Source organism: Manacus vitellinus, unplaced genomic scaffold (assembly GCF_001715985.3).
Source record: "Manacus vitellinus isolate BGI_N305 unplaced genomic scaffold, ASM171598v3 scaffold_52_pilon, whole genome shotgun sequence".
NCBI lineage: Eukaryota > Metazoa > Chordata > Aves > Passeriformes > Pipridae > Manacus > Manacus vitellinus.
Window position 1 is genome coordinate 1,483,203 of NW_021940628.1, and position 14,516 is coordinate 1,497,718.

General features: G+C 52.7%; 2 protein-coding genes and 1 long non-coding RNA gene across 4 annotated transcripts in view; 1 reads left to right on the top strand and 2 right to left on the bottom strand.

Annotated features, from left to right (window-relative positions):
* The first annotated feature begins 1,441 nt into the window (after positions 1 to 1,441).
* Positions 1,442 to 11,700, top strand: UBXN11 (UBX domain protein 11). Its single transcript, XM_029963108.1, has 13 exons — positions 1,442 to 1,466; positions 2,358 to 2,449; positions 2,680 to 2,780; positions 3,512 to 3,566; positions 4,587 to 4,663; positions 5,135 to 5,249; positions 6,526 to 6,743; positions 7,047 to 7,124; positions 7,991 to 8,111; positions 9,215 to 9,318; positions 9,550 to 9,623; positions 10,330 to 10,476; positions 11,201 to 11,700. The coding sequence occupies exons 2-13, from the start codon at positions 2,443 to 2,445 to the stop codon at positions 11,415 to 11,417; spliced, it is 1,314 nt and encodes a 437-aa protein (XP_029818968.1). The 5' UTR covers positions 1,442 to 1,466; positions 2,358 to 2,442; the 3' UTR covers positions 11,418 to 11,700.
* LOC108641145 lies at positions 2,323 to 9,375 on the bottom strand. Of its 2 annotated transcripts, none has more exons than XR_003916155.1 (4): positions 8,961 to 9,375; positions 8,177 to 8,312; positions 4,334 to 4,770; positions 2,323 to 2,430 (listed from the first exon to the last, which is right to left on the bottom strand). It is a non-coding gene; the product is annotated as an uncharacterized LOC108641145 (long non-coding RNA). The 2 variants fall into 2 exon arrangements; XR_003212871.2 differs by lacking the exon at positions 4,334 to 4,770 and adding an exon at positions 2,572 to 2,732 and having other exon boundaries at positions 8,961 to 9,371.
* Positions 11,701 to 12,889: 1,189 nt separating the features above from the next.
* The window catches only part of SH3BGRL3 (SH3 domain binding glutamate rich protein like 3), a 4,166-nt gene continuing 2,539 nt past the window's right edge, over positions 12,890 to 14,516 (bottom strand). Inside the window, exons 2-3 of the mRNA XM_029963032.1 lie at positions 14,178 to 14,460; positions 12,890 to 13,820 (exon numbers count right to left, since the gene is read on the bottom strand). Coding sequence (XP_029818892.1) covers positions 13,755 to 13,820; positions 14,178 to 14,460 — 349 coding nt within the window. The 3' untranslated portion in view covers positions 12,890 to 13,754. The remainder of the gene's footprint in view (positions 13,821 to 14,177; positions 14,461 to 14,516) is intronic.

A 14,516-nucleotide genomic window follows, 5' to 3' on the forward strand; every position in this document is an offset into this window, starting at 1 on the left:
CCCCGAGGCTTTAAGCACAGCCCTGGCTCCGTCTCACCAATCACAACCCCCTTCTCCAAAAGGCTGCTCAACTCAATTTGGGGAAGTGGCGTCTGTTGACGGTGCCGGGAGGAAGAAGGTGCCAGACACGGCGTGGGGGATCTCCACCCTTTTGGCCTCAAGTCCCTGGAGCTTTTCACCCACATCCCCCGCCACGAGAGCAGCTCCTGCTCCCTCTTCCCTGGCACAGCCACACAGCCAGCTCCGAGGGGTGTCCTGGCCACTGTCTGCAGCCCCTGGCTCTGCCACATCCCCAAATACCACCCCCAGCATGAAACCCCTCAGGCTGAGCTCTGCATCTGCCTGGGGGCTCTCTGTCCTCACACCCACAAAGGACTGAAGAGTGGCTAAAACCCTCCCTGGATCACTGGGAGGGTTTGCAAGTCACAGCCAGTGTTTGAACCATGTCACAAACCTCCTTCCCCCAATGTGAAGCTGAGGCCAAGGTGTCCCTCTGAATTTCAGTGGCACACCCAGGGTAGTCTGATGCAGGTAAGGGATCAGGGAAATGCTTCCTTCGGCCCCCCAGTATCCACCTCCTCACAGCAGATCTCCGGGCTCCCTCAGCGACTCGACTGCAGCACCAGGAGACAAAAAAAGGGATCTGGTTATTTTAAGGTTGTTTGAAATGAATAAAGTTACTGAAATGTGCCAAGCACATACACCTGCTGTCTGGGTTTGTGCTGGTGAAGCGCTTCACGAAGAGCTCGCTGTCGGCTTCCGCCCAGAGCTGAGGGCTCCTCCACAGCAAAGCTTCAACAAATTTAGCTCGTTTTTGCATTTTGTTGAAGTTTCAAACTGAAAGTCTCTCTGTGCACAGCCAACATCCCTGGAAGTGTTCAAGGCCAGCTTGGACAGGGCTCGGAGCAGCCTGGTCTGGTGGAAGTTGTCCTTGCCCATGGCAAGGGGGTGGAACAAGGTGGGCTTTGAGGTCCCTTCCAAAACCAGTCCTGTGATTCTATGAGCACCCCATAAAAGGGGGTAAAACTGGCTAGGCTTCAGCTGGCTCAGTGGCAGCAGGTGGGGTGGGGGACACACAGGGTAGGCTCCGGGGATGGCAGCAAGCTCTGGAGGGAGTTCAGGGCATCAGTGAGGCAAAACAAAAAGCGCCCAGGTGAGAAGAGCGAGACCAAAGCAGCAGGCGAGGGAATCAGGAGGAGCTGCACAGCGGGAGGTGCCTCAGGACGGGCCGACGTCTGTGAGCTGAAACAGAGGATGTGCAGAGGGAGGCAAGGGAGGGAAGCAGGACCCGCTCCCCACCTCATCCCGGTCCCATTCCCAGTCCCATTCCGGGGGCGCCGCGCGGTGCATGCTGGGATTTGTGGTCCCCGGGGATGCATCGCCCACCACGTGACCAGCGCCGAGCCAATCGCAGCGGGGTCCTCGTCGCCACGGCAACCCGCCTGTAAAACACAAGATGGCGGCGGGTTGGGTGAGTGAGTGCTTGGGGTCCGGGGGAGCGCGGGGAACCCCCCCGCCGAGGTTCGGGGATCCCCCCCGAGGGTCCCCTAACACCGGAGCTCCGCCCCAGCACACCCCGTGGTGCCCCGGCGCTGCCCCCCCCTCGGCCCCCGCCAAGGTTCACAACCCACGCCTCGCCAAGTCACCTCCCCCAGGAGGTACCTGGTGACCCCCGTTATTCTGAGCCTCTTTTCGCCCACGATCCCTCAAACAGCCCACCCTGCCCCGGTGTACGGGCTGGGGTGATGAGAAAAATGTACAGTTTAGGTTTTTTTAGACGGTTTTTTCAATTATATTTTTAAAAATTCACCCATCGAGCAAACCCCCCCAAAGTTAATGAGCCTGTGCTTTATTTTTATGTACTATCCCCTCTTATTTTTACTGAAAGGGCAGAGCTGTCCAAGTTCATTGCCTTCACAGGCGAGGCAGTTCTTATCACCCTACACATTTTGCAGTGACTGTAGCTCTCTCTCTGCTCTCTCTCTCCTACAACTGTCCAAAATCAGATAACAATCAACAGGCTTCCACATCCTCAGCCAGCCCTAGAGCACAACAAGACGTCACCTATTTTTCCAGTTCCACTTTAGGTCACATCCTCCCCACCAGGTTTCAGAGCAAACCCTCACGTTTCGCTCCCAGTAAAGTTTGCTGTTTCTGATTGCACCTTCCCATCTCCCTGTCTCATATCAAGTGCCCACACACGCTCAGGAATTTGGGAATACTCGTGGGATTGAATGCCCAGGCCACCTGCTCTCCCTTCAGCACAAGCCTGATATTTCTTTCCCTGCTTTTGGAGAAGTTGTATCCAAACACTGACCTGTTTTTCTTCCTTCCATGCTCTCCGTGCTCCTTCTCAGAAGATACCAGGCTGTCTCCTAGGACCAGGAATCCAGTGCAAGGCAGCCTCCCCTCCTGCTCCAGGGGACAACACTGAAAAGGAACATGGAGGGTAAAGTCCCTCAATTATTAGGGGGTTCTGAGTTTCTCAGTGACACCCCAGGCCAGACCTAATTTCTGTGGTCCCCCTCTCGCCTACACAACGTGCTGTTGGTGACACAGCCACCCCCTTACCCCCCAAAAATATCCTCGTCCTCCCTGCTGTGGCAGAGCAGGAATTCTGGTGTGGGGCCCCCCGTGTGCCCCCCGTTTCAGAGAGGTAACAGGTATTTGTGCCTCCAGGTGCAGCTCACACCGACACGGAGCTCACGCCCTCCACGACGCAAAAAATCTCTCTGTTGGAACAAAAAATAGAGAAACAGGCACAAGAAATCCAGCTGAAGGTAAAAATCAGCCCCCCTGCTCTGTGTCCTGCTTTGATGGTTGAAGCCACAGCAGTTCCACCTGCTCAGACCTTGTTTGGGCTAAAAGAAGTTAATCTGTGGCTTGCTCTGTTAATTACCCAAAGGAGCCTTTGCAAAGCAACAGAGCAATTGGATCAGGCCTTGGGGTGGGAGAGGGGATTATAGCAGTGACTCCCAGCACCCTGGCACTAATATATCAGCAGCTCTTTGGCTTCAGACCTTTTATTTTTCCCCCTTCCTTTTGTTTTCTGAAACAGCAGCTGCTCCCACAACAGAGTCATCCCAGAGCAGACCTCTCTGCATTACTGAATGGAATAGATACCCTTTAATAAATACCCTTTAAAAGCTTGGAATTAATACCCTGTTTTGTTTCATTTTTGAAGAAGTGGCTGCAGAGATGCTGCTTTAGTCTCCAGATCAGCCCCTCAGCAGGAAGCACAGGAGCCTGTGTGTGCCCACAGCTCTCGTGCAGATGGAGGACTGAGAGATAGGTCACCAATTCCTGGAGTTCTGTATTTATCCCACCCCTCACTTGAGCCTAAATAAGGTGTTTGTGAGGTGATTCAGCCCTTCTGACCCTTGTTTTGCCTGTCTCTGAGTGGGGTGGGAGTACCTGCACCAGACTCACCCAGGACTAGTTGTGCCAACTGTGCCTTGAGGCCCTGAGGCCCAGGAACTAAGTGAGGTCATTATTTGTTCTGTCCCTGCAGGACAGGAGGATTGCTGAACTCGAGGAGAAGATAAAGACTCTTCAGGAAGGGGAAGGTAAAACTTGATCGACCTCTGGCACCTCTGGGAGGGCAGCAGAGCTCCTGGTGCTGCAACAGAGCTTCTCCCTGAGCTGTCCTTGGCTCCCAAGCCCAGGGGCCTCTTTGGTGAGAGGTACCAGCCACACTGGTGCCATTTCCTAAAGCAGATCTGCACTTTAACTCGCATCTGTTACTCGGCTTTTTCTGGTGCAGCGCAAATCATCATTTCCTGGCCTATTTTCTGTGGGTTACTAAGTTTCCATGAGTGTAAACCAACCACCCAGACACCCGAGGATGGCCAGGAGAAAAAAAAAACAAACCAAAAAATCGGTAAACACTGCAGAGTTCAAACAGGTAGGAAAACAGCTACAGCTGAAAGAAACCAAAAATCTGCTTGGAGTCTCCAACAGGTCCAGGCTCACTTGTCCTGCAAGGCAGCCTAACTCTAAATTGAACCCAGATTTAAGTGAGTCACCAAAGGTCTTTTCCCCTATTCAATTCCTCAGAATCCAGCAGCTCTCCAGCTGAGCCCACACACGTTTTCTGCAATGGCTGAACTACATTGTTAATGCAAAGCTGTGGTAAATTCTCCATTTCCTGAGTGAAAAAACACGACTGTGCCTGTCAAACCACAATCATGTGTGGTTTGTGCCTCACCCCGCGTTGTTCTGCCACTCAGCCAAGATTTCTGGACCCAGCTTTAGTGGACACCTGCTCATTTTTTCTAATGGGCTGAGGAAGCCAAGCAGTTTTCATTGCATAATTGCCAACAGCACCACTCACATCAGCTTCCTGCACCGTAAAACTTGGCCAGTGTCGTTCACAGCTATCTCCTGGTCTGTCAGCATCCTTGTCAAACCACTGCAGGCTGAACTGTCAGAGTCCAGCACTCAGAGCTCATGTTCAGCTCCTGTGTCACGCTTGAGGTCACTCACAGTGCAGGCAGGGTGCTGCTGGGGGTCTGTGCTGTGTCACAGGTTTTATCTACAGCTCTTCTTTAAGTCTGTGCACAGAAACATCAGCTCTTCTTTTTCAGGTGCTCCTGACTCATCCACCCTGGAAGAGCTGGAAGGGAGGTGTCTTCAGCTGCAGACCCAGGTCTGCGAGATGGAGGTGAGACACCAGCCTCACTTGCCCTCAGCCCTCACTTGCCCTGCAGTCCCAGGCTGCTTGGCCTTTTCCAAGCTGCCACTTTGGTCATCACAATTCTTCACCTCAGTCTGGAAAGAGAGAGCAGGTTGGATGTCAGCAACAGGGCAGGAGGAGGCTTTTTAAACACACGCAGATATCTGTGCCTCCTGCAAACCTCGTCATTTTGATTTCCAGGACTGTAGAAATATTCCTTGTGGCTCCTACAGTCTTGAGAGATTACACTGTCACTGCAAATGCTTTCCTCCTCCCTTTTGCCTATTACTAGTGGAGCTGCTACTACTGCCCTGCCAGTGAGTCTGTCTGTCTGGGCCAAGGAGCCCCCAAGACAAACCTCTTTTGCCTCCCTTTCTGCTTCTCACAGTCACAACTGACCACACTCAGGCTACCACTTCTGGTTTTCTGAAGCTCTGCTCTTGTACTTTCCCCTCTCAGCGGTTTCTGAGTGACTACGGTCTGATTTGGGTTGGGGAGACACAGGATCAGCTGGAAGACACAGAATCTCTCGGGGATGAAGGGGAGCTGCTCCCAAGGAGCCTCTGGAAGCCAGGTAAAACACCAGCACCCCTGGCTGAAGCAGCTATCCCAGCTCCCACTGCCTGCTTAGAGAAGGTGGAGCAGGTAAGCACCAGAGACCCAGGATCTGGGCCTTCAGAATTTGTGATCCCATGCCGAGATCTTCACATCAATCCCTCCCAGGGACGGGGACATGGAGTGACCTAGCAGGAGCTAAGCCAGGCAGGAGGTTTAATTTTATACATCTATATTTTGTAAGCTCTTCAGGAGAGAACCTGATGGCTCAAGCCCTTTGGGAGGACCTCACAGCAGCTGTTTCCTGCAGAATTCACATACCCTGCACTGTTTGAAGCTTCATTGCTTTAATAATATTGACGTAAAGTGGGTGGAAAGCGGAATCAGGTGCTTTGTGTACACAGCAGTTGTAGTAACATACCCACATTGTCTGGCTCCACCAGGGAGTATTGTTTGCCTTTCCTCCCAACTACCACGTGAGTGGTTTAATTGAGACCTGACTCTGCTGTGTGGGGTCCAAGCATGTTTGGCAATGGCTTCTTAGGAAGTGGTAACAGAGGAAAAAAAAAAAGGAAGAATACTTGGGCTGTAGAGGCAATGCTGCCTCCTAACCACCAGGCAAATATTAGCTAACTAGACCTCCCCACCCTGAGATACAGGAGGGGACGGACAGATGGAAATCAGTAGAAATAGTTTTGATATCAGCTCACTGACCCTTTTTAAGGGCATTTCCCCATCCTCCTTTAGCAAATCATAAAAAAGCAGAACAACAATACAAAGGGCTTTAGCTCAATCTACATCTTTTCTTTCATTTCCTCTTCTGATTTCATTCCTCTGCCCCATCACAACCTTTTCACTGCTTCACCCTGCCACCTTCAAGCACCCAGACAAATATCCTCACAGCGTCCCTGCCCGACCTGCTGATGCAGGCAGCTGCCTGTGTTTACACTGACACCTCTTCAGCACCTCTGCCCTGATCCATTGATCCAATCTAGCTAATCCAACTAGTGAAATTCCTCCCCGTGCACCGTGCAGGGACAACACAACACTTCTGAAGCGACAAACAGGGCAAGGGGTTGAGCGTGGAGCCCTGTGAGTTTGCACCCTCTGCCCTGCCCTTGTGGTTTAGCCCACACCCGGGTGGACCTGGCAGCACTGCACCACAGCACAAGTGTTGCACCACACTCTGCAAACACATGAAAATGTCAGGGCTGAAAACACACCTCAGATTCATACAGATAAAACTGCTCTGCTGCCACCCCTTTCCCCCTGTAACTCCGATCCCTCTGCCACAGGTGAAGCAGTTGTTTCCAAATACCAGATTGATTTTGATTTGATCTTGGAGAACGTTAAATATTTGAACCTGCTGGCTGGAGAAGGCAGTCCTCAAATCAAGCACACACTCCAGGGGGCTCGGCTGAAGCAGCCAGAACCCATCCCTCTCACCCTGTACCAAAATGGGATCATCATGTGCAACGGAGCCTTCCGGCCCTACCAGGACCCATCCACACAGGTATGGAAAGGTCTGGAAGGGAATTAGAGCCATCCTGCCATCCTTCACTAAGCCCCAGGAAAGGCAATAAGGCTTCTGAGCTCATCTCAGTCCTAAAAAGGAGCCCAGCTCCTCACCTCACGTTCCCACAGTGCCTTGAAAGGCTTGTATGTCTCTGTGCAGTAATTTTTAGAGGTGAGATTCTGTGCCTCTGACTTCTCTGCACAGCCATAACACCACAAATAGGAGCAGCCCAGCAGAAAGATCAGTCCTGAGCTAAACAGAAAGTCTGTGGTGTGACCATGAGCTCTCCTGTTGTTTCAGCAATGCCTGCAGGACATCATGGATGGGTATTTCCCTTCAGAGCTGCAGCAGCGCTACCCCGATGGCGTCCCTTTGCAGGCAAGTGCCAAACCCTTTTCACCAGCTTTTTTGGGGAGAAACTGCTCTCTTGCTTCCCAAGAAAACTGTTCAGGTTTCTTTCATCACTCTGCTGGATTGAGTTTGAGGTTTGTGATGCTGTGCAGATGTGTCTGAGGGAAAGGGTAGTGGGGAGCACACCTGCTACAGCCGTTAGAGGAAGTGAGTGAGTGTTTCTGCGTCAGCACTGAAGGGTTTCTCTGCCTCAGTGAATCTTGGCTTGGAACAAGGCTTCTAAGAGCACAGCAGGCTCTGTAAGAGAAGTAGCACGTGCAGCATCTGAAGAGCTGTGTCACCCCAAGGGAAAAAAAGAAAGTTCTCAAATGGTTCCCCTGGAAAAGCTTTTAAAGCCAGATTGAACAAGTGTCTCTCAAAGAGGATGTCATCAGAGTTTATTTTGCACACCTTAAATGGTTTTGGCCACCTGAGGTTCTTTTGGGCCCTGCTTTTTGATTTCTTAGAAATGGCAGAGAGCCAAGGCCACATTTGCAGGCAGAAAGCCTCAGAGGACTCAAATCTAGGGCTTTGAGTGCATCTGAAACGTAAGAAGGAACAGCCAGAGGCTGGACCTACCCACTGCCACGAAGAAACCAGGGCACAGCTGCAGGGGCAAGACAAGGTCAGTCCAGCTGGAGTGAGCTGGGAGCTGTGGAAGTTAGAAAGTCACATGGAAGGAGGATTGTGCAAAGCTCTTGGGGCTGAGGTTCCTTTTAACCTGTGCATCGTTGGTTTTGTTTGGGGTTTATGATTGTTGGGTGTCATTGCTGTGGTTTATCGTGCTCTGATGCAGCAAGAGAAGCTTGTGCAACAGTCAGATTTGCTTATGGCAGTTGGACTTAATTCAACAGGTCACTGACAGAAGGGACGTGGTATTTGAGGAGAGGGACCTTCCAAGGAGTTTTCCTGGCCATGGCCAAACAGTTGGTCATTCAGAATCAAACCAAGTGCAGGAAACCACCGAGATCCCAGGTAAAATCTTAAGCCTGCCTCAAAAATGCAGCTAATTTTCAAAGGGGAGAACTTTTAAACCTTACCAGGGCAGTGCAGCAGGAAGGAGGGGTGTTGGGGGTTGTCTCAGCAAGGAAGGCAACACTTGTGGTTCAGGGCCTGGTGTTGCTTCAGGAGCTGGGAGCCAGGCAGCACACACAGTGTCCTCTCATCATTCATCTCCTAAAGAAAGAGATGTGATGAGTAATAAATTACCAGAAATTCAGCAGGTTTCCAAAACATATCTGCCCTGCACGCTTCCAAAAGGCCAAGCTCCTTCTACATTCACCTTTACCACCATCAAAGGCTGAGGGAGGGATTTGCTGGCAAAAAAACCCTCTGCTCTCCTATAGCCTCATTCCATAAATGCAGATATCTTCAAGCCACATCAACCATAACTGTACTGAATATGGGACAGTTTCTCTTCAGACTTTCATAACAGAATATGGGACATAAGGTCAGGCCACAGATACCTCATTTTGCTTCTAGACTCTCAGTTTGCCTAAGCAATACCTGTCAGGATTGGGAAGTCAGACTCAGTCAGTCTCAGTGGGTTTGTGTGTGCATCACTAAATGACCCAATATGTGCATCTCCCATCAGCAACACTGCCTGGTTACCTACAGCTGAACTGCTTGCTCATCCATCTCAAGGCTATTCCCAAACAGAAGCTCTGCTAAATATTACCTTTATCTAAGTAGTAACCACAAAAAAAATAATTTTCCAAACAAAATAAAGTAGACACCAACAAATACAAGGTGAAACGTCCAAGACTGTAAAAAATGGTGATAGTTTCAGGTTTTCACAGCAGAGCTATCCAGGTTTCTACTCACTGTGCATCCCAGCTGTGCTGAACAGGCTGTGCAGTTCTCACTGTTGATGTTGACAATCAGACATTTAGTGGGCCAGAAAGTGGGACAAACTTGAAGGGAGGAACCCGAGAGCGAGTCTCAGCCTCGCTGGGGGTGGTGAGAGCTCTCCCTGTCGGCTGCTGCGTGCTCTCCTTTCACCAAATCAGCCTATTCTGGGGCCAAAAATGTCTGTCAAGAAGGTCACACATGGACATATCTCCCCTCTGCTCTGGAAGGTCCCAAAGCCTCCTTGGAGCAGTTTCCCAACGAGCTTCCCAAGCCCCTGGAACATGGAGGAGGAGTGGTTGGTGTCCAGGGCTCAACTGGAGCAGCACAGCAGGTACAAGAGGACCCCCAGCCACCCACAGGAGAGGGGCAGCAGTGATTCCTTGGGCTCAGCACCCTGCACAGCACCAGCACCCCCTCCCTGGGCCTCTCTCAGCTCCATGTGATCTCCTCCTCCCAGAGAGGCTCCACCAGAGCACACGTGGCACTTTGGCACCTGCCTCTGGGCTGTCCTGGCACCGGCTGCTCTCTGGGCAGTGGGGACACTCACCTGGTTTGGTTTCAGGGCTTTGATGGGGTGCAGAGCAGCAAAGAGACCCTGGTGGAGACCCCCAGGCTGGCTACCCTGGAGAGGTACAGGTACAGCCCCCAACCCCTGCCCTGTCAGGATCTCCTCCTCCTATTTCATCACTGCATCACCCCCCCCATTTCAGGGGGCTCAGTTGAGGAAGTAAATGGACTTTCCCCTTTTAGACCTTAGAAACAATTAGAAAAAAAGGCCAAGTTTGGTAATTTTGGAAGACCATTAAATTTCTCATGGCAAACCTGCATCTCTAACAAAAAGTTTCCGTTGTTCAAAATGTCACTTATTTCTTTGAAATAGTTTTCCCAACAAGCCAAGGCCTAAGAGTTCAAAACCACTGAAAAAGCTGTCTGCAGTCACCTTAAATGGGGGAATCCCTCCAAGAAACTGATGCCCAAGTGGGAGGTCTCACTTACAGCACTTTTCCACTCAGTCTTCTGGCAAGCCAAGACCCAAATAGCTAATGAAAAAAAACCCAAGCAGATTATTTTTAATCAGAGAAGTAGGGCGAAGCACTTACCAGACAGCCCTGATTTAAAATGGAAAAGTTAAAAAAGGTCAACAACCCTCTTCAAGGCACCTTCAGGCAGGGAAAGCAAAGCAGCAGTTTGGGCAGCAGGTTGGTTTGTTTGCCTGAAGTCAGGTGGGGCCTCGTTCATCTGTAGAACATTCCCCTCCCCTGTTTGGACCTCACCAGCACATCCTGGAGGTTCTGCCCACTGAGTGGAGCTCACTCCTTGGCTGACAGGGTTTTCTAACCAGGGTGAAGATGACTGAAGAGGCTGAAGCTCCTGCCCCTGGAGTCTGCACTCTCCGTGTCAGGTGTGAGAGCGGGGAGCACACGCACGTCGTGAGGATGCTCTTCACCGACACCATCGGGGACCTGCGCCAGCACCTCGCCCGCATCAGGTGTGCACAGCACCTCCTCCCCTCCTTGCCTGGCTCTGTAGGGCCCCAGGGAAGGGCCCCTGGTGGCTGCTGAAGGCCTTGGATCTTCAAACATCAGCCTGAGCTGGGTCACAGCTCAGCCCTCTGCCCCTTCAGCTCCCTCACTAGATGCTCTCCTGGCAGCACTGCTGGGGTCCCACATAGCTCAGAGTGTTTCATACCCACCTTTGCCATGCAGCAGCAGAGATAAACCTCTTCTGCCCTCCCAAAATTGCCATCAGACCCAGGCCATCACTGCCTTTGCTCAGCAGCACTCCCATGACTAGTGCCACCATTCCCAAGGTGCTGGTGCAGCCTGGAAGCTGAGCTGCTGGATCAACACCCTCTTTGCTCAGCCATCTCAATATCCCAACCCTTTTAATGCTGCCCGAGGGCTCACTGAGCCCTTCAGGAACAGTTCCAGATGGCTGAGGGCCCCTTTTGCCCTCCCCTCTTCCCACTGCTGTTGCAGGCCAGGGCCCTGGCCTTGGTCTGAGCCCAGGATGAGCTCAGTGCTGTCGGGATGCACGAGCCTCCTTCCCCCTGCAGCTGTGCAGCTGGAACAGCTGCTCCGTGCCTGGCTGGCTGCAGAGGGCTGGGAGCCCTTTTTTCTGCTCTTGCATAACCACAGCTGGATCAGCCAGAGCATCTCAGCAAAACCTTGGGGGACCCCGTGAGTAGGAAAGATTGTGCTGTTCTTTCCTAGGGGTGGAGACTCCGACTCGTATGAGATCATCAGCACCTTTCCCCAGAGGCTGTACACAGACAACTCCAGGAGCCTGCAGGAATGTGGGCTGATCCCCAATGCCTCCTTGCTGCTGAGGAGAAGAGACCCCTCCCAGCAAGAGGGACAGGGCTGCAAACACCATAACAGCTCCTCATCCCAAGCTCTGCAAGAAGGAGCTGCCTCTCACCTGTTATAACCTTCCCTGGCTGGGAAGAGGTTTTCTTTCCAGATTTAGTTTCCTTGTGCCATTACCTGGGATGGAGAAAAGCCTGGAGCAGTGGTTTGGCCTCTCCCTGTGGCAGAGGGTGCCAGGCCCACTCCTGCTGCCTCGCAGTGGGTGCTATTCCCCAAGACAGGTGGGCTCCCAACCCAGGGACACTTCCATCAGCTCACACCTGGGGTCCAGGCCTGGTTCCTCATTTGTGTGGAGTTACACGGGCTGATCCCTGCCCAGGGGAGCCTGCCAGCTTCACGCTGGCTCAGGGACTCTATAGCAGCAGGACACACACACAGCTGGGGCAGTTTGCCTTCCCCACACAGCTGGTCCCCACAGATTTCAACTGCACTGACACCAGGGGGGGAACAGGCTCAGTTCTACAGTCCCTGGTGAAGCTAAACCTGAAGGCCTTGAGCCATTGCAATGCTGGGACTGAGCCAGACTCGACTCAGCCGGGAGATCCTGCAACTGGGCTTCCTGTACGTGCACAACTCCTTCCCTTGGACAGCCCCCAGCTCCAGCAGGGCCCAGGCTCCAGCCTGCCTGCACTTACCCGCCCTCCCTCCCTCCTCCTGCTCCAGCTGGATGCTGCAACAGGACACCGTGTCATTGGAGAAGAGCATAATCCCTCCACGGAGCCCTGAATAAAGCATCTTCCTCCTTCTCCGTGGGCTGGGGCTGCACTTTGCAGGCCCTTTTTCCCTTCCCAGCACATTCTTCCCATTCCAGCTGTGACAAGCTCCCACTTGACTCCCAGCTGACAACACTCCCACTCATTTGAGGCAGCGCCTTCTGGCAGGTTCCCTCTCAGCAGACCCAGCCCTCATTAAAGGCTCCCAATGAAACCCTTTATTCCTGTTGCAGCTTCCACTTCCTTTAGATTCCAAAGGCACAGTTACTGCGGAAGCTCAGAGTGCCCGGAGCTCTTCCCAGACCCCTGTGCTGGACCTGGACCCTGCACAGCTCAAATGCAGGAAGCAAACCAGCTGCTTCCACCAGCTTCCCGTGACCAGTGACTCAACCCACACAGCCCTCACTCAGCTTCCTCCTTTTTCCACCTGTAGTAGATCCAGGGGCAGCCTTTTCCTCTGCCCCTCTGTCTCCTGGTCTATAACCAGCCAGGTAATCTTTGTGCCAGGGGGTTGTTTTTTGCTCACGTGTCTGGCTGAAGCTGTCCCTGCCTCGGGCTGTTGCTCTCACCACGCAGAGGAGAGGAATGTTCGAGTGAGGAACCTGTCACTACCACGCCGTGGGACATTCAGACAAGTCCTGTGAGCCTTTGATTAGCAGCAGCAATCTAAGGTGTTAAGATCTTTGTGTCAGGCTGCAGCAGCGAGTACAACCGACTTGGCTCCCCAGAGCTGGAAATGACTCAGAATCATTACGTAGGGTGATGTTTAACCTGTAGCCAAAATAAAACCAGATTTAAAAGGAACGCAGGAGCAGCAACGTGAAAGGTACAGTAACATTTAATAGCATCTCGGAAGACAACACTGGTTATAAACTTGCTTTTTGGCAGGAAAACAAAATGCACTTGGTCCAGGATTGCAAAAAAGCCAACTCAAAGAGCAAAGAGCAGACAGCTGGAGCATCAGCTGGTCTGGGGCAGCCCTGAGCCATTAATACTCACGAGGGAGCCCTGGTCATGGTGGAGGATGGCCAGAACAGCACAGATCTCCCTTCCAGCCCCATCCATCCCCCCAGGCAGCACAGATGCCACAGATCCCAGCCTTCGCCCCCAGCTCCTCCACGGTGGGTGGTCAGACCCCAACTCTGTGCAGTATTTTTGCATTAAATTAAGACAAACAAAAAAGAATTTACTTAGTTGCCATAATGTCTACAAGTCGAGATGAAAACGGGGGAAAAAAGGGAAAGGAAAAAAAAAAAAAAAGGAAGTGAGGCAGCGGAATTTACAATTTTAACAGCAATGAGGAGAAGTGGGAAGTAACATGCAGCCCTAAGCCCTTCCCTCCCGAGGCAGAGGAGGGGGCTGACGGCCGCCCTGCACTTCACACGCCCCAGAGGCTTTGCTGTTTACAGAGGCACTGGAAGCTGCGGTGAGCCAGGCCCGGCTCTGCTCACAGGCCATGCGCAGCGAGCGTCAGACTTTCTTTGGATCCCTCTGAGATGATGTCGGGGTTAGGCAGGAGGGAATCGGAGGCAGCTGCAATGAGTTTTGGTCATGGGTTTGTTTCCCTGTGCCGGGAATGCAGGTCGCGGTGCCAGGACAGCGCTGACAACCTGGAAGTGAAGGTGGTCGGAGATGAGGGTGCTCAGGAATGCAGGTAGAGTCCAGGAAGGGAGAGGAGCTGGGGCTCAGGCCAGCTTCAGGAACTCCTGCAGAGTGTTTTGCTCCACTGCTTCCACAAAGAGCTCGTAATCCTGCAGGGAAAAGCCACACGGTCGCTCTTAAGGCAAGAGGGTCCCCTGAGAACGTGGCACAAACTGGTTCACAGCACAGGGACCAGTTGGTTGTGCCAAGGATGACAGAGCAAAGCAGGGACAGCGCCACACAGCACAGCCCACGGTCACCCAAAGACCCCTGCCCACGCCCCCTTTTTCCCCCAAGGCACAGCATTCCAAATGGCCATGAATCCTGACAGCACCTTGTCTGTGCACCTCACGAGAAATAACTCCCAGGGTGTCTTGACACCCTTTGTAGCAAAACCAAGGGGACGGGACTGTCACCCACCACCCAACCTCAGGGTGCTGATCCCCAGCACGGAGCGGGAGCCTCACCCCACAGTACTGGTCTCCGTTGACGATCTGGGGTGGGATGGCTTTGGGGTTGCCTGCCTTTGCCCTCATCTCCTCCCGGAGAGCGTTGTCCTGGGAGATATCCACCAGCTCGTACTTGATGTTTTTCCCATCGAGGATTCTGGTTACTTCGCTCTGTTGGGATTTGATCTGGAGCCCGGGTGGGAAAGGCAGGTTAAGGGGAGATGGAAAAGGGCCCGGAGGGTGGGTGCACAGCCCAGCGCGCCAGCCACGCTCAGCACAGTGCTCACGGTGCAGACCCCACCTGGCCACCCGCCCAGCAGGGAGGGATGGGTTTGGGGGATGAAGGGGCCGGTGCGG